This window comes from Rhinoderma darwinii, chromosome 1, assembly GCF_050947455.1.
Source record: "Rhinoderma darwinii isolate aRhiDar2 chromosome 1, aRhiDar2.hap1, whole genome shotgun sequence".
NCBI lineage: Eukaryota > Metazoa > Chordata > Amphibia > Anura > Rhinodermatidae > Rhinoderma > Rhinoderma darwinii.
In genome coordinates, this window is record NC_134687.1 from 512,057,762 (window position 1) to 512,077,739 (window position 19,978).

General features: G+C 39.4%; 1 protein-coding gene across 6 annotated transcripts in view; it reads left to right on the forward strand.

The window, feature by feature from the left end:
* Positions 1 to 19,978, forward strand: part of SEMA6A (semaphorin 6A) — a 172,211-nt gene that overhangs the window by 79,490 nt on the left and 72,743 nt on the right. For all 6 annotated transcript variants that reach the window (XM_075836342.1, XM_075836351.1, XM_075836360.1 and 3 more), the window contains exons 7-10: positions 3,074 to 3,164; positions 10,837 to 10,956; positions 13,778 to 13,866; positions 17,945 to 18,162. In XM_075836342.1, the coding sequence (XP_075692457.1) occupies positions 3,074 to 3,164; positions 10,837 to 10,956; positions 13,778 to 13,866; positions 17,945 to 18,162 (518 nt within the window). The remainder of the gene's footprint in view (positions 1 to 3,073; positions 3,165 to 10,836; positions 10,957 to 13,777; positions 13,867 to 17,944; positions 18,163 to 19,978) is intronic.

The following is a 19,978-nucleotide window of genomic DNA, read 5'->3' on the forward strand; positions in this document are numbered from 1 at the left end:
TATGGACAGTATAATTTCTGTGTTAAATGATGTTTTATTTTATTTTTGTATTTTGTGCCACAAAAAAAGAAGTCTGTACAGAAATGATCTGCTCCTATATGATCTCTCTTAACAAAAGGAAAGGCTTATCAGCTGGAGTGTTCCACCAGCCGCTGCAGGCCGCTGAAACGGCTGCCGGGGAAGCACACCTGCATGTGCTGGAATTTCCTATCTCTCCACTTATCTGTCTTCTGCTACTGCAAGCCTTGAAAAATAAACTGGTGCTTGGGGGCTGTCTGTTTTTCTGATCTTCATCCGTAGCTGTGGGGGTCGGCAGCTCATTGTTTGCAACCTCCATGAGAATTTCTGCAGCTTCATCGGTGCTATGAAGACACATCAAAATTACTTGCTATCACAGTTTGAATGAATATCTCTATTGGATAATTGGGAGCTTTTATTGTTTTTAGCTTTGAGGGTTTGCTGATTTTATTGCTTTATTATAGTATAAGTATAAAAACTACAAGTAAATTAAAAAAAATCCCCATTTCTCAATAAATATATTTAAAAGGAATTGTAAGAGAAGAACTGTGTGGTTTATGTTTTTTTTAACTGCTCATGGAAATCTCTATAAAAAAATGTATGTAAAAGCCAATTTTTTTCATTATAAAGCCAATTATCCAACTTTTCCACACGTGTTATCACTGCTAATGTTAAGCTATAGCAGGCACATAGGTTAAAATATATGCATGCCATTTATGCGGCCTCAATTTCAAAAGACAAAATTCCTACAATGTCATATTTTTGTAATCACAAACTTGGAGTCACATGAAACAGCAAATATACAAATGTGTGATTTCACTTGCTCCTCCATAGGTTAACATAAGCCACGATAACAAGCACTATAACACTATAATCTACAGCAATAACAGTGCCATAATAACATTACGTCAAATTACAGTGTACCACTGGTATTGTAATATGTTCACAACACATGAGGTACAAAGAAAATAAGTAGGCTCGCAAAATTATCAAAAATTAGCAATTCACATGAATGACTTTTTCGCATATATGCCCCCATTTGATTGTGTTTCCGCTAGTAATCCTGAGTGACATGACGTGACCACAACGTCTGGTGACGTGACGAGTGGGCCCAGCACCTAATTTTTAATACATTCATACATATTGATACGTGAAATAATTTGCATAAAGCAGCTCAGTTATAGATACAATGAGAAAAGTTACCCAGTTTATTATAATTTTTGCTAGTATTTGACTTGTATGGAGAGCCGAAGAAAGTACGGCCACCTGTTTCTCCAATGAATAGTCAAATTATTTTACAAACAGAGTGTGCTTCTGTCTTTTACAGTGCTTTGTTTATCTGCGCTGTTATGTTAGAAAATCATATTTTTTTCTCCTCCTCCACCATTCTCTGCTTGTAGCAGGGAGCAGAATGCAGCTGGCTTTCCAATAACTGTGCCAAGCAGTGACTACTCTAACTCCCCTTGTCACCGCTTCATTCTCGTTCGTTACCATTAATACATGTAACAAATCCCAAGAAATGGCTCCTGCTCTACTGTTTTAGATTTGTTTTCTGCAGAATAATTTCCAGAATGCAAGCCATCCATCTCATCGTCTCTCGCAGATGTTTCCTTACAATAATCTCTTGCCTCTGCTGACTTCATCACCTGCTGCCCATGTCATCTGAACCACAAGTGGTATGTGTGAGGAGAACTTACACAAGTTAACATGGACACCTGTGTTCTTCTCGTCTGTTCTGCTAGCTTTGCAGATGGCACTCCATCAACCTTTGACTCGAGAACAGTAGACAAGGCCCCTTCTTGGGCTGCAAAGTGAAAATGCAGATGGGCATCAGATATTGTAGCGCTCCCATGTAGTATAAGCTCTGCTTATTTTCTTCATACTGACACTTCCAAACCCGAGTCTAATTGTGCTGCCTCGAAAAGTAATTGCTTTCTGAAAGACTGGACAGCGAAGATTCATGACAGGAAACAAATGATGACAGGTCCTCAGCAGAATGATGAAAGCTTTGTACCATATGAGTAAAAAGTTAATTGCTGCCTGCTATAGCAAGCAAGGTTGTTTCTCAACAACCGTAAGCGTTTTTCTGATTTATGTCAGGTACACCAATCCATCGAATGAATCCGTGTGATAGATTACATTCAAATTTACAAAATAGCTGGGGATTATATATATATACCTTCCTGTAGATCCCACCACTGGACTCTGCTCTAACTCCAGGAGCTTAAATGCCAGTGTGATGGTACCAAGATCTCCTGCACACTGCAGTGATCTATGTTCCAAAGGTGAAAAGAGTTAAAAGAAAACAATTTTCAGGTTACTTCAAAATATTTATATCCTATTTTAGAATGTTTTGTTCACTAATTTGAATAAAACGAGTCTGTAAAACTTATGGGCCACCATAATAACTTCTCTTGGGCTTATTTGATTACCCCGATGACATCACCAATCCAGCTCTTTGGAAATCCTCAGCAACAGTTTAAACTCTTGATGGTAGCGCTCCAAGTTTGTTCTTCTGAACAGAGGGGACTTTATTCCCCTTTCCTATCCCACTTCCCCTTTCCCATCCCTTGGTTGAACTTGATGGACATGTGTCTTTTTTCAACCGTACAAACTATGTAACTATGTAACTATGTCTTTGCAAGTTGAGAATGTGCCAGTCACCACAGACCACATAATCAGACACAGTTCAGGAGAAACCCCATAAAGGGATAAAATATCAGCTGAAAATTGAGAGAATTCCAAATGTCAAATATACAATTTTATGTGCGTTATGTGATTTTATAAACGATCGGGATGAGGGCGGGTTACTAGTAACTGCATCATGTATGTTTTTACAAGCAAAACCCTCATAATGTAGCGTAATCCATATAGTACTGCAGTATATCATAAAATATGAAGGCGGATTCAAATGTCTGCCTAAACTTAGGTACAACTATTACTATGTTCTATTAGGCTTGGACATTGAGATATATTGGTGTGAGCAATAAATTTGCAAACCGATGTCTTCTAGTAAAACATCTTGTCAATAACTTGTCATTACTTGATTTGTCAGATGGACACACTTGAGTTTTTAGATGAAGAAATAAGTGGTATGGCCAGATGTCCATATGATGCCAAGCATGCCAACGTCGCTCTCTTTGCAGGTATGGCTTTTTCTTTATCCTGTATCTTAGAAAATTTCAAATGATTACATTTCTTGATTTTTTTGTTAATTGTAAGGTACCACACTCCTATATGGTGGGCATGTATATGTATTTGTGGTATTTATTAATATGAAGTTTGAAGAAACTATGCTTGCTGAAAAAAGCATGAAGCCTGTAAGTGTCATGTGTCGCAGCAGAGTATATCTCAGCAGGCAGCAAGTGAAGAGAGGTTGTGTAGAATTTTGATATAGTCATTAGCGACTGTTTACTTACATATTACCTCCCGTAACCCATTATTGCTTTACAACATATGTTACATCTGCCAAGTTGTATATTAAAAGAGGAGAATCAGAGGGAAGGTAATCAAATGCCTTATTTTTGAAGAATGTTAAACTCCGTTTTGAGCTTTATGTTGTACTTTACATTTTTAGTGGAGTATATTGAAATTGAGTCCTGTCTTACTAATGTAGATCTGTGCCATTTAGATGGAATTTCTATTAGACTTTGAAGTGCACTTTTGTGAATGTATAAAACTTTAATTAAGTAAATGAAATGTCAGATGTAATTGGAAGTATGACTTTAAAAGATCAGAAAGGTCAATGCATAATTTAAGGTCCGTTATGAGGCGGTATTCTATATAGGAATAAAGGAAAACAGAGAAATTTGGTCAACCACTGGCAAGCAAGAGACTGATGGATATAAATCAATCAGATCTATTTGTTGAATGATTCCACCAAGTCGAGCATTCAAGATGAAAGTACAAATAATGATTTTACTTTCCTTAAAAAAAAAGTACTTTTCTCCTTTAATCCCATTTATTTTGATGTCCATATTCCTTGTATCTCTACTTTCGGCATATGACCTCACACTTACAATGCTGTTCACTCCAGTACAACGTCTGAGACATAAAACAAATCTATTTTCTAAAGCCAAGATGGATGTGTCTGAATGAAATTTTATTGCTGGCAAAATAGAAAGAACTCATCACTGCATTGGACCCCAGGGCGGTCTATCACATTATATATTATATGCAGTGGATGTTTCAGTACAAACCCCAAGTGGCCTTGTAGAAACGTTATATTTTTTTATGATGATTTAGATGCCATTTTATGCCTCTTTCTATTAGCATGTGTATTGTATAATACCCGACCACCACTGAAATATGCCTCCAAGGTATTAATCCATTGTATGCTGGACACTTATCCCTGGCTAGTGTAGGGGGGAGCCAAGTCATGAGCTGTTTCTCATTATTCTAGTACATGTACAATGAAATAAGAATAGGAAAGAAAAATAATCCAGACGGGATAATGAGAAAAATAATTTTTCATGAATATGCTAATATTCTGCATGGCCTAAAATGGCCATGTAAACACACGTACATAAGAACATAATTGAATGCATCTGCAATATTATGTTAACAATTATTTGTTATTCACAGTGAGCAGTTTATAAAGTTCCGTTTTGGAATATATTGTGGTGTCGTGGATTTTATTTTTCGGAGGGGGTGTTTTTTTTGTGTGAAACTACTACAAACTCCTTTAAAATTCCATTATATTAGCATTGAATAGCATGGCTAAGTATATACTCTGGGGGCAATTTATTTAGGCTGGCGTTTCAAGAGGAAGTCTTAATCTAAGGAAAGTTGCACCTTATTTTTTGCGCCTTATTTTATGAAGAGGTGCATGCCTCTTAATAAGCGCATCTCTGGCCGTCTGCGCACCAGAAAATCAAATATCTTCGACTTATGCGCTGGAGTACATTTGCGCCCTAATTTATGCTAGTTTTCTGTAGTAATTACATTGTAGCTGACAAAATACAATATATTATAATAAAGAACATAAGTCATTGGGGCAAATTTACTGGCTTCGTATATACGCCAGTCGTAGCTTTCTGATCCGCTGAAGTAAGATGCAACAGATTTTATTAAGGGACATTCACCATTCTGCTGCATCTTACCGATGGCTGTGGCGTAACGACCGTAGCCGTGTGCCATCTATTTCACTTGCCCCCACCCCCTCTACCTTTATACACCTCACAGTGTGAAATCTATGCTAGCTAGGAGCTGTCTTAGATTTCCGATATAATTTCCACCAGTTTCCTGGCGTAAAACATAATAAATTTGTTGGCCCTGTCTCATTTAGTAAAGCCATGCCCCCTGGTGAGGGTGGCATAAAATGCTAAAAAGTTGCAATTTTCATTGCAAATTTTGGGCCTTTTTGCAAATTTTCTTCGCCAGAAAACTAGTGTAGAAAGGTTGAGAAATTCCCTCCGTTATGTTTTCAATGATGAGCTGAAAATTCTTATAATAACCCTACATTGATTTCACAGCTACATTCTATTCTTCCAGCTTCAACTAGAAGAATAAGGGTCTATTAAAAAAATCGACCTGTTTAATTAAGACACAATAGAAATGGCTTCACCTAGAGCTATGGCAGCAGCATCTTGAGGTGGTGATTTATATCAATCCTCACATGCAATGAATTAGCAGCAAGAATGGCTTCTGTGATCACATAAACCTTTTCTGGAACGCTTTCCTCAGTTTTTTTTTTATTTTTGGAAATCGCATTTGCTGTGTCAGACTTAGTGAGGTACAGAATGCTCAACAGCAGTAACCAAACCAAAAATGTGTAAATTTTTTGTCTTTGTTTATTTCTACCGCTTCCCAACACTGATATCTATAAAACAATTTCAAGTAATTTAAAAAGGATAAGTAATGTATGAGTGAAATGAAACCTAATACTTGGCTTTAAAATTTAAATTAGTACTGGAAATCTGGAATATTGCGGCTGTCGGGGAGTATTCTAATTATTTACAGCTTAAACAGGGATCTGCTTCATCCTGGACTTCTCTGGAAACAATCATCCAATAGACACAAATCCATAGGAAGCCTGAGCTCATTAGTTCTACGTGGAGACATATAATTTTCCCTAATACTTCAACCTCATAATCTTTTATAAATGAGCAAATGTAATGTAGAACGCTATGTGCAGGTATGTACATGTATACTCTAAAATTGGGCCTGGCTAATATGAGGATTTAGTCCTTTAGCTCAGTGCAAATAACATTTGAGCATTCATTGTAATGTATTCGAGCACGGAGGATACACTATAACATCAAGTCTGTACCATTGAGTATAGTTAAAGGAAAAACCCGGTCATGTGTTCCTGGTGATAGTCCTCCGCGACCCTCCACCCCCAAGTTCATAGCCTTATGTTTCAGGCTTTTCCATTTTCATAGCAGAACTTTCTTGTTGTTCAAAGGGACTGTGTAAATAATGTTTAGTGAAGATAGTGCTTAAACTTTGTTAGGCACTGTACACACTTGTTCTAATTCTTTAGTAGCTGTTGCTGCCTATTCTCAATATTTTGAAGCATAAACAGACAAAATGTTTCTAGAGGTCTGCAGCTTGGCAAATATGAACTTCGGACATGCTGCGTAAACGTCTTCAAAATGAGAAATCACATGAGGATATCTGACCTCTGTTCTCTATATCTGGGTGGTAGCCTTCCCTTGCTGCATGTGGTTTACTTTTGCCCTGAGAACACCCAGGAGTTGAGATAATTAAATTTGTCCCCGGTTCGTATTTTCTTAAACGGTTTATCGGCAATTCCGAGTCATCAGGTGAATTAATTTGCTATATTTGTTCTTCCCTTCGAATTCTATTGTATTGAATTCTGTTGTTTTCTATGGTTGGCAACACATGAACCAATTTTATTAATTGTTAAAAAGTCAATCGGGTGAAATATTGGCTCATCTCTACTTAAGGTTATAGCCTTCTGTGTCTCAATTCAGTCACAAAGCTCTGCTCTGCCTATATAAGCAGTCCTCGTTCATAGAAGCACTGCATGTCAGTAAACACAGCAATACTGACTCAAAGAAAACCCCTTAATGACAAGGCCTTTTTTGGCCTTTATGAACAAGTATTATTATTTTTTCCTTCTGTTACATTCCAAGAGTGATAACTTTTTTTTAAATTAACATACACTTTATTCTATGGGTCAGTACGATTATGGGGATACCAAATATGTAAAGATTTTATGTTTTGCTACATTTGCACAAGAAAAAAAAAACACTTGTTTTTGAATCGCCGCATTCCAAGAGCCTTAACTTTTTTTCAGTCAATCTAGCCTTATGTGGGCTGTTTTTATGCGGGACAAGGTGTAGTTTTCATTGGTACAATTTTACATGGAACTTATTGATTAACTTTTATTTTATTTTTTATGTGGGGAATGGTAAAAAAAACAGGAATTGTGCCGTTGGTTTTTGCGTTTTCTTTTGGACTCGGTTCATCCGGAGGTTTAATTAATGTGTTAACTTTATTATTCAAGTCGTTACGTGGCGATATCATATGTGCATGTGTTTTTTTTGTTGTTTTTTTACACTTTTACTAAATAGAAACACTTTTTTGGGGAAAATGTGGTTTTATTTTATTACTGTAATCTTTTTATTCATAAATTTTTATTTCACTGTTTTACTTTAAATTTTTATTGTCCCACCAGTGCACTTTACTTTGCAATCTTCTGATTTCAGATATAAATCTTTGGCATACTTACTATTCCAAAGCATTACTGTCTGTCCGTGTAATACAAGCCTCTGGCATGACCTAATAGGCAGTTGCTGAAGGCAGACCTGGGGGCCCATGGCTACCATGGAATCCCATTGGCACCCCGCGATATTGTCGAAGGTGTGCCGATTGGGTAACAGAGGGAGCTCCCTCCCCTCCCTCTGTCAAACACATTAGATTGTGCGGTCACTATTGTCAGCGGCAACTAAGGGGTTAAACTGCCGGAATTGAAGAGCACTTCGATTCTGGCAGTTGCGGCAGGAGCCTGGCTGTGTATAACAGCTGTGCTCCTGCCGCGGTTCTCGTGGGTACAATGGCAGTACCCACGAGATCAGTGACGGATATATACGCATCTATGCGGGAACTGGCACCTGCTCGTGACGGATATATCCGTCACTAGTCGTTAAGGGGTTAAGACTCTCTTACACAGGCCATTAATCAGGTGCACGAGCACTTGTACGAACGCTCAATTCCAATCATTGTTCTTTGTAAACAGGGCAGTGATCTGCCGACTAAAAAGGCAAAAGCTGATCATGTCCTTTTTGCAGCCAAAAATATGATGCTTGTCGGCAGCCGATCTTTCTGTGTAAATATGGGGATGTGCTGCCAACAAGATGCAAATTTATGGAGATGAACAATTGTATTAATAATTGTTTGTTCCCATTTTTACAATCATTGTTCCGATTGAATTGAACAAATGTGCTCCGATCGCCATTCTGTATTGTCATTCGGCGCTTGTTTAACAGGCATACTATCTGCATGTGTAAAAGGACCTCTTTTTATTTTTTTCAGTAATCAATCAATTTTTTATTTTCAACAATGCACAGGAAAAATGAATCGTGGACTATCGTTAAAGAGGCTCTGTCACCAGATTATAAATGCCCTATCTCCTACATAATCTGATTGGCGCTGGAATGCACAGGGTGGGCCATTTATATGGATACACCTAAATAAAATGGGAATGGTTGCTGATATTAACTTCCTGTTTGTGGCACATTAGTATATGGGAGGGGGGAAACTTTTCAAGCTGGGTGTTGACCATGGCGGCCATTTTGAAGTCGGCCATTTTGTATCCAACTTTAGTTTTTTCAATGGGAAGAGGGTCATGTGAGACATCAAACTTATCGAGAATTTCACAAGAAAAACAATGGTGTGCTTGGTTTTAATGTTACTTTATTCTTTCATGAGTTATTTACAAGTTTCTGACCACTTATAAAATGTGTTCAAAGTGCTGCCAATTGTGTTGGATTGTCAATGCAACCCTCTTCTCCCACTCTTTACACACTGATGGCAACACCGCAGAAGAAATGCTAGCACAGGCTTCCAGTATCCGTAGTTTCAGTTGCTGCACATCTCGTATCTTCACAGCATAGACAATTGCCTTCAGATGACCCCAAAGATAAAAGTCTAAGGGGGTCAGATCGGGAGACCTAGGGGGCCATTCAACTAGCCCACGACGACCAATCCACTTTCCAGGAAACTGTTCATCCAGGAATGTGACATGTCAATGGCTGTAAACAAAGATAAGCTTGTAAATAACTCATGAAAGAATAAAGTAACGTTAAAACCAAGCACACCATTGTTTTTCTTGTGAAATTCTCGATAAGTTTGATGTGTCACATGACCCTCTTCCCATTGAAAAAACTAAAGTTGGATACAAAATGGCCGACTTCAAAATGGCCGCCATGGTCAACACCCAGCTTGAAAAGTTTCCCCCCTCCCATATACTAATGTGCCACAAACAGGAAGTTAATATCAGCAACCATTCCCATTTTATTTAGGTGTATCCATATAAATGGCCCACCCTGTAGATAACAACAGTGCTTTTTATTTTGAAAAACGATCAGTTTTGAGCAAGTTATGAGCAATTTTAGATTTAGTTTCTTAATGCCCAACTGGGCGTGTTTTTACTTTTGACCAAGTGGGTGTTGTAAAGAAGTGTATGAGGCTGACCAATCAGTAACCAATCAGCGTTATACACTTCTCATTGTTCCAGCCCAGCATGATCCACAGCACAGTGTGATTGTGCAGTGAAAGAAGCTGGGCTGGAACAATGAGGAGTGCAGGACACTGATTAGTCACTGATTGGTCAGCCTCATACACTCCTTTACAACACCCACTTGGTTAAATGTAAAAACACACCCAGTTGGGCATTAAGAAACTAAATCTAAAATTGCTCATAACTTGCTCAAAACTGATCGTTTTTCAAAATAAAAACCACTGTTCTCTACATTACAGCGCCGATCAGATTATGTAGGAGATAGGGCACTTATAATCTGGTGACAGAGCCTCTTTAAGGTCAAAAAGGCCATTTGGATACATGAGGCCTATGATATTGTAACATTTCAGCATGTTATGCTTTATTGTAAAAAAAAATTACATTTCAACTTTCAAATGTAGCCAAGTCTAACAATTGTATCTTATTACCCTGTAATATCCAAACCAACTACAGACCTATCATACCTCCTTTCCAACAGCTCAAACATTCTTGAGGTCATCGTGAGATTATTTCGTCAAATTCGCATCCTAAACGATATGCAGATGTAATTTATTTTTGGTGTTTTGGAGACAATTTTTTTTATAGATTAACAGCAGTAAACCTATAGAGGGAGATATGTACACCCCTGTGGTGGTGGTGGTGGTATATTTGTTAAAGGGGTTTTCTAGCCAATAAAAATGTATGGCCTATCCTAGCTGTAGGGTCGGGGTCCGACTCCCGGGACCCCCCGCTGATCAGCTGTTTTGAAGGTATTGCAGCCTTTTCTCCCATTGAAGTGAATAGGAGAAGAGGCTGCAATATCTGAAAATTGCCGATAAATGCGTGTCAAAGATTGTTACTTCTCTACAATTTATCTCAATCGCTGTAGCGCCAGTATCGGGAGATACTAGATCGTTATTTTAAATTATCTTTACAATAATTTAAACTTGTAAAAAAAAAACCTGATCTTTATTATAAATATTATAATATTTCCATTTAACCCATTGTTTTATATTTTCATTGTTCAATACTCGTGATTTTTTTTTACCACAGTTATTCACATCTGAAGTATGGAACATCAAAATGTGACTCTATGAAGTATTTATTTCATTTCATCTTCTGTCTTTAAGATGGAAAACTTTATTCTGCGACTGTGACTGACTTCCTTGCAATTGATGCCGTCATTTATCGGAGTCTAGGAGACAGCCCGACTCTACGGACCGTCAAATATGATTCCAAGTGGTTGAAAGGTAGGCTAGTCATGCATGTAATATGGGAATTTTAGTGGAAAAATTTCCTTTCACTCAGATTTGTATTACATCCAAAATTCTGTCAAATGCCCTATAGCACTAAACTGGGAACTGCAATTTCCTAACAAACCAACATTTTCCATTCTGACAGAATTTATAATGTGTGGCAAATCTCTGCAAGAGGAAAACTATTTTTTCCTTTCATAATAACTTTACTTGTAAATATAAGAGTTACAGTGCCCATAGAGAATGTCACCCAGCTTTTCACAAGCCATCAGTGGCTATGAGCTATATTGTTAGAAATGTAAATCCAGATAATTATGCAGACTTATTTTCCATTTACAAACTGTGTAGGGTTGGTTCCACATGGCTATTATACAGCTGCATTTTAGTATCCACCATACCTGTACTCCCACGATTCTACGTGTGTAAATGAGCGCCGATTGACGAGACAGTTTGTTGATCGGCTCTCGTTTGCTCTTTCCACAAGGAGCTATGATCCGTTATGCATGGGAATGAGCTATCATTACTACGCTCGTTCATCCCCATGCATTTCCATTATGTCAGCAGCACATCTCCCTGTTTACACAAGGAGATGTGTTGCCGTCTAGAGGTAATTTTATTGGCTGCATAAACAAGCAGATCAGCCGATGTACGAGCGTTTGCTGGTTCATTGGCTCATCATTGCCCTGATTACACAGGGAAATGATCAGGAATGACTGTTCATATGAACTCTCGTTTGTCTTATCATTGGCCTGTAAAAGAGCCTTTAATTTACATTAAAGTTAAAACCCTATGGTGCTTTGTTTTAAGTAGAACCACATTGTATCTGGGTGTTACATCTATAATAGAGACACTAAAAGGCATCTGTATTATGACCATAACAGACCCTGACTCTATGGGCATTGTATTCATTGTCATTATTGGTTGTTACCTACCATCTGTTGCAATTGTGTATGACTCCCCCAGCCAATGCCAGGAATCCCTTTCTCCTCAAAATGTGACTCTGTACCCAGCAATATATGCAAGACCTGGGTAATTGATTTTATTTCCAAGACACTTTAGAACAGGGGTCTCAAACTCGGCCGGGTAAGTGGGCCACATATAGAAAAAATTAGAAGTTGACGGGCCGCACTTCAACAATCCAGTTTTCCAGTTTGTATCGCTAAATGGAGTCCGGCGGCTCAGTTGCAGCATTTGGCAGACACAAAAATGTCAAGATTGGGCAGCACCTTTTAAGATAGTGCCACAGAGCCCTCTGTAGATACTGCCACAGAGCCCTCTGTAGATACTGCCACAGAGCCCTCTGTAGATACTGCCACAGAGCCCTCTGTAGATACTGCCACAGAGCCCTCTGTAGATACTGCCACAGAGCCCTCTGTAGATACTGCCACAGAGCCCTCTGTAGATACTGCCACAGAGCCCTCTGTAGATGCTGCCACAGAGCCCTCTGTAGATGCTGCCACAGTCCCCTCTGTAGATGCTGCCACAGTCCCCTCTGTAGATGCTGCCACCGTGCCCTCTGTAGATGCTGCCACAGTGCCCTCTGTAGATACTGCCACAGTGCCCTCTGTAGATACTGCCACAGTGCCCTCTGTAGATACTGCCACAGTGCCCTCTGTAGATACTGCCACAGTGCCCTCTGTAGATACTGCCACAGTGCCCTCTGTAGATACTGCCACAGTGCCCTCTGTAGATACTGCCACACAACCACCCATAGATAATGCCACAGTGCCCTCTGTAGATGCTGCCACAGTGCCCTCTGTAGATGCTGCCACAGTGCCCTCTGTAGATGCTGCCACAGTGCCCTCTGTAGATGCTGCCACAGTGCCCTCTGTAGATGCTGCCACAGTGCCCTCTGTAGATGCTGCCACAGTGCCCTCTGTAGATGCTGCCACAGTGCCCTCTGTAGATGCTGCCACAGTGCCCTCTGTAGATGCTGCCACAGTGCCCTCTGTAGATGCTGCCACAGTGCCCTCTGTAGATGCTGCCACAGTGCCCTCTGTAGATGCTGCCACAGTTCCCTCTGTAGATGCTGCCACAGTGCCCTCTGTAGATGCTGCCACAGTGCCCTCCCTAGATGCTGCCACAGTGCCATATATGGACAGTCATGTCAGGGGCTTGCCCAGAGCTGGAGTCCCGGAGCAGAGCCGCTTCTAGCACTCTGCCTGGGACTCCAGCTGTGCTCCTGACATCACTGTCCAGCTCTGGGGAAGCCCTAGACATCGCTGTCCATATGTGGACAGCGATGTCAGGGGATTCCACAGAGTCCCGGAGCAGTGCCTATACTAGCGCTCTGCCCGGGCCTCCGGCTCTGGAGAAGCCCCAGACATTGCGTGTCCATATATGGACAGCGATGTCAGGGAATTCCACAGTGTCCCAGGGTAGAGCATATACTAGCGCTCTGACCGGGACTCCACTCTGGGGAAGATCCTGACAATGCTGTCCATATATGGACAGCGATGTCAGGGAATTCCACAGAGTCCCGGAGCAGAGCCTATACTAGCACTCTGGCTAAAACTCCGCTCTGGGGAAGCTCCAGACATTGCGTGTCCATATATGGACAGCGATGTCAGGGAATTCCACAGAGTCCCCGAGCATAGCCTGTATTAGTGGCTCTGTGTCCCACGGGCCGCAGATGACAGCTTCAGGGGCCGCATGCGACCCGCGGGCCGTGTGCTTGAGACCCCTGCTATAGAATATGGAATTTGTAATTCAATTTGTCAATAGCAATATAATTAATGCAATTCTACAATCAGAATCCCAGAGTACATATATAAGGGTTCTTTCCCATTCTTATATCCTTCTTCTTTGTCCTCAGAGCCATACTTTATACAAGCTGTGGATTATGGAGACCTTATCTACTTTTTCTATCGTGAAATTGCAGTCGAATACAACAGCATGGGAAAGGTAGGACTAGAAATGGACGTAAATTACCTGTGCAACTGCTCTTAAGTCATCCCAGCAATAAGAGACCTTGCAATGAGAACCATTAATCACCATGACAAGGCCACCTTTTGGGAAGATTGCATTGCAGATCTTGAAACTTTATAATGTTTTTCAAGTGCAGTACTCTTATGTAGGATATTACTGCTTGAGGGAGATACCGCATACTAGAACTCTGCCTTTCTAGGAACCAAGATATGTGTAAACTACTGTCCTTCACAAATGCCTATCATTTGCGAAGGACAGAAGTTTACCCATATAATATAGAAATACCATTGTATAAATGTACAGTGTGTTGTATTATTGCAGTCTGAATATTTTTAAATTTTCACATGTATATACACACAAGTCCAAAAATTGCTTCTATTGTAGACCGTGTCTCGTAATAAATTGCTATACAGGTCAAAACCTAAGATATTATTAACCCTATGATATCCAAACCAATGACCGAACTGAATTACTTATTTTCCAACTGTTCTTACATTCATTGAGGTCATTGTGATCTTATATAATTTAGTCTATACCTTTCATTATATCCAGATATAATTTTTGTTGGCATTTTGGATACTATTTTTTAGGTCAAAGGCAGTATAAATAGAGAAATGTACACCCCTGTGGTGGTGGTGGTGGTATTATTATATGTTTTGCCCTGCTTTTTAGGCAATTATACATTGATTATTATCATATTGTACAGACCCAGACTATACCTAAAGCCTATCTTATCTATGTTTGCAGCTGAATCTAATCTATTCTTATCTGTTATCAGCCATTTCAGTCTGGGGAAATGCTGACCCTAACATTCTTTAATGGTCATGATTTCTACTTTATCCAAAATATTTCCATTTCCAGAAAGCCTCCAAAAATATTGCATATTTATGAGTGATATTAGTAAACATTTTATACACTTTGCTTTTATGACTTTTATATGGCCATTTAAAAGCTTCCCAAGGAACTGAAAGGTGGCAAATGGATCACAAAAGGTTTCCTTAAAGAGGCTCTGTCACCAGACTATAACTTGACTATCTCCTACATGATCTGATTGGCGCTGTAATGTAGATAACATCAGTGGTTTTTATTTTGAAAAACGATCATTTTTGAGCAAGTTATGAGCTATTTAGATTTATGCTAATTAGTTTCTCAATGGACAACTGGGCGTGTTTTTACTTTTTACCAACTGGGTGTTGTACAGAGGAGTGTATGACAGTGACCAATCAGTGACTAATCAGTGTCCTGCACTCTCATTGTTCCAGCTCAGCATGATCCACAGCACAGTGTGATTGTATGTGGATATGGTTGTCAAATTCCCATCCACATGTATGAAAAAAAAATACACGCAGAATTCAGGACTTGCTGAGAATTTCAAATCCGCAGCATGTCATTTCTAATGCGGATTAGTCACGGATTTTGAATATGGATTTCACTCTTTGCAATGCAAAAGGTGAAATCTGAATCAAAATCTGGATAAAAATCAACAGGAAAGAATTCCGATTTGCCGCAGATTCAATCTACGGTCAAATGTGCGGTGGAAAAATATATCATGTGTTAATGCATCCTTATAGCGCCCCTTGTAGCCATTTCTGCTTGCCCGTTTTACTATTTGCACAAGCTGTGAACAGTGTAACATGATGACACAAAGTTGAGTTGTAAGTCAATCACAGATTCTATTAATGTAACTTTGGGAGCAGTATTGGAGTTTATAAAATAAATTTTATGTATTACATATGTCCTATTAAAGCAAATTCATTAGGACTATAATAAAGTTTAAAAATAATTATGATAGACACAGTATTGTATACCAGACAGTCATAGAAATGTGAGTTATTTTTATTTAAGAACTGTCTGGGATGAGAATATATAACCAAGGAACACTGACCAGCATGAGCAGTGGAATCTGATATCCTGTCCCTTCACGTTTACAGTCTACAGGGCATTTACTTATCAGTCAGTGCTTCTCTGCAACATGTGCTGACCTCAAACAAATATGTGGCTGGAAATAAACATTAAGTCAGACGTAATAAAATTATAAATAAACTCGCTTTTTTAAGGTATGATGTCACATGCAAATGTGATATCTGGGATGTCTCTAGTCTTAAATTCTGGAGATTGTTTTTCTGTTTAACCTTATGGAGCATACGGATATATAAAAATCAGAAGTGTCTCGCTTTAATGAATGCATTAATTTTCCATTTAGTTACATTTAGAACGGTATCGGTATACATTAAACCTCCTTCTGGGTAAATTACCTAGAGCCGTGTTCTATTATAAAGGGATGTTATTTGGCAATGGACTGTGGAACAGAATTCATGTGGACTGTGTGTGGGACTATAAATATCAGCCTGCACTAACCGTACATAATGTGCACTAGTTGGAAAAATAGAAATAATTTATCATTCAGAAGTAGTCCACATACTTGTAACAGTTGTAGTTATTACTATTATTATGTATTAAGGGTCAAAGTTATACTTTTGCACCCTGTTTTTAGAGAAAAGATAATTATGTCAAATCCATTCCAAGAAGAGGAAACAATTAAGTATCCATAGACAGAGGAATGTGATTTCAAAGCCCTTAGGGCCTGTTCACATCAGCGTTGTCCTTCCGTTGAGGGGTTCCGTCGGGGGAACCCCTTCACGGAAAGGCAAATGGAAACCACAGCATCTGTTTGCATCACCATTGATCTTAATGGTGACGGAAACTTTGCTAATGGTTTCCGTTTGTCACCGTTGTGACAGGGTTCCGTTGTTTTTGACTGAATCAATAGCGCAATTCGACTGCGCTATTGATTCCGTCAAAACAAAGAAACTCTATCACAACAGTAACAAACAGAAACCATTAGCAAAGTTTCTGTCACTTCAGATCAATGGTGATGCAAACGGAAGCTAAGATTTCCGTTTGTCTTTCCACTGAGTGGTTCCCCTGACGGAAAACTCAGATGGAACCCCTTATGGCAAGATGACGCTGATGTGAATACAGGCTAATATTATAGTTTCCAGCTGCCAATATGTCCATGTATAGGGAGTTTAGGTTCAAGTTGAGCTTACCCCCTTCCATATAGGTGTTGTGAAAATATTCGGAACTCCCTCTATCAATAGGTAATACAATGTTGACATACATATGAGAAGGGAACCGGCTCAAGTGTCACACCTTGCTTCTGCAATGGATATGGAGGGAGGTGGGAAAAAGGCCCTCCTGTCTTTTGGTTAGATGTAATGATGATGTAAAACAGAACCAGAAGGAGCCTCTTTTTAATTTCATTATGGTGTAAATCCCCGTCTTTGATCCTGCTAAATCCCACATAAACAGAAAGAAATGTTCAGAATCAAACCCGGGGCCCCAACAATGTAAAACCTAAAAATTGTAGCAGAAAAGGCTAAATGGCTCTCTGATTAAATTTATATTCAACCGTCATCTTTTGTTGGGTTAGTATGTAAAGAGTGAAAGCAGCTACACCAGCACATTTATATAGATCATCTAACACATAGTGTGGGGAATATGTAGAGCTTGAAAAGATTAGTAAAACAATCTTCTAAATTCATAAGTGCAAATGCTAATTCCGCATAATCTTTAATTAAACCAAAACAAAATACTATTTGGATGACTTCAATGATTGAAATGTCATTGAGACTCTCACATATTAATACAGAATGAGAAGGCAGAGGCTGAATTCAGAAAGAAAGATTTCTTAGGGGTTATGAAAAAAAGTCACTGAAGATCTTCTAAACATTATAGAGAGTAGAGATTTGGAGAGGCATCCGGCTTTCTGAGTAATCTGTTCTGTACAAGCAGAATGTGCTTTTGTCTGTGGAAATGGAAAGCTAAGCAGTCTTTCTAGAAATTAATTTATATATTGCAGACATCTGATCTTTTAGGGATTTATTGCACTGCTTTAAATGGCACAGTCTTATCTTTTGCAACACATGGTTCAAGCACTGAATTTTCTCTTTGGTGGCTATTTTTTTCTCCGGAGGATTATATAGCTATTGTATCCTATTACACATCCTGGCATTTTCTGACACTATTGCTAAAATATTGTTTTACTTTGTAGGTGGTGTTTCCGAGAGTTGCCCAGGTCTGCAAGAATGACATGGGGGGCTCTCAGAGGGTGCTTGAGAAACAGTGGACTTCTTTTCTTAAAGCTCGATTGAATTGCTCTGTTCCTGGCGATTCCCATTTCTACTTCAACATACTGCAAGCTGTTACTGATGTAATCCATATTAATGGCCGGGATGTTGTGCTTGCTACATTCTCAACACCGTACAACAGGTAATGCCTGCTGTTTTTAACTTCTCTTAAGATTTCGTTGTGAATTCTTCTACCATAAACAGTGTCTTCTACGAGTAACGTAAGACCATGGTTAAAAAAAAGAGATGTCAGCGAGACTTAAGTAGCCTGTCGGCCATCCTCCCCCTGGACACCTCCAAAGTCACAGTGCTAAAATTTGCTATGAAGAAATCTACAATCCAGTGTTATAGACGGACCGCCATGTTCCTATTTTTGGCAGTCAGAACCACCACCACCTCTTTTTCTTAATGGTTATCTTCACAAAAGCGTGGCAATCCTGTATATTACCCATGGCCTTTTTCTCAATAAAGGCCTATACATATTCAACAAGGGTGAAAAATTATTTATTAGGAACGCTGAAGAATTCCATAAAGAATAATTACATATGTTTCCCTTTTTAAAGAGGCTCTGTCACAAGATTTTGCAACCCCTATCTGCTATTGCAGCAGATAGGCGCTGCAATGTAGATTACAGTAACGTTTTTATTTTTAAAAAACGAGCATTTTTGGCCAAGTTATGACCATTTTTGTAGTTATGCAAATGAGGCTTGCAAAAGTCCAAGTGGGTGTGTTTAAAAGTAAAAGTCCAAGTGGGCGTGTATTATGTGCGTACATCGGGGCGTTTTTAATTCTTTTACTAACTGGGCGTTCTGATGAGAAGTATCATCCACTTCTCTTCAGAACGCCCAGCTTCTGCCAGATCACGCTGTGACGTCACTCACAGGTCCTGCATCGTGTCAGACGAGCGAGGACACATCGACACCAGAGGCTACAGTTGATTCTGCAGCAGCATCAGCGTTTGCAGGTAAGTAGCTACATCGACTTACCTGCTAACGCCGATGCTGCTGCAGAATCAACTGAAGCCTCTGGTGCCGATGTGTCCTCGCTCGTCTGACACGATGCAGGACCTGTGAGTGACGTCACAGCGTGATCTGGCAGAAGCTGGGCGTTCTGAAGAGAAGTGGATGATACTTCTCGTCAGAACGCCCAGCTAGTAAAAGTATTAAAAACGCCCCGATGTACGCACATAATACACGCCCACTTGGACTTTTACTTTTAAACACACCCACTTGGACTTTTGCAAGCCTCATTTGCATAACTACAAAAATGGTCATAACTTGGCCAAAAATGCTTGTTTTTTAAAAATAAAAACGTTACTGTAATCTACATTGCAGCGCCTATCTGCTGCAATAGCAGATAGGGGCTGCAAAATCTGGTGACAGAGCCTCTTTAAACATAATGAAATTTGACAGCTACAAATCTCTAAAAACAGACATGTACTTATAAACAGCAGCAAAAACGAAATATTTGAGGTGTTAGAGGCATGAAGCACAAAATGCCCCATGGTGCAGTACGAGCCTCTAGTTTTATGTTATTGATAGGATCTGTATTCTTATAACTGTTAGTTCAGCCAGCTACAAGGCTGCCTTTAGTGTGAAATAAACAGCTAATAAAAAATGCACCATCCTCCCTGAAAAAAAAACGAAATCTTGGGAAACAAATGCCAAATGATGTCGTTTTGATCATGTCTTAATTGGGTGCTTTAGTATAAGGCAGTATTCACTGCAAGTCTAGATTGGTCTGTGTGGCACAGTAGGATTTTTTGTGAATTAACGCTAGAAATGTGTTGATAATGTCGTCAGGCCAACACTTCAAAATAATAGACCATAATTCTAGCAGCCCATTACCTGCTGTGCAAACCCCATGGTAGGGATGTTTTCTCAGGAGATTTCTTTCTTTTTAAGTTCTCTGTAATTAGGTCTTTTTTTAGACGCCATTGAGAAAAAGGCTGTTAACAA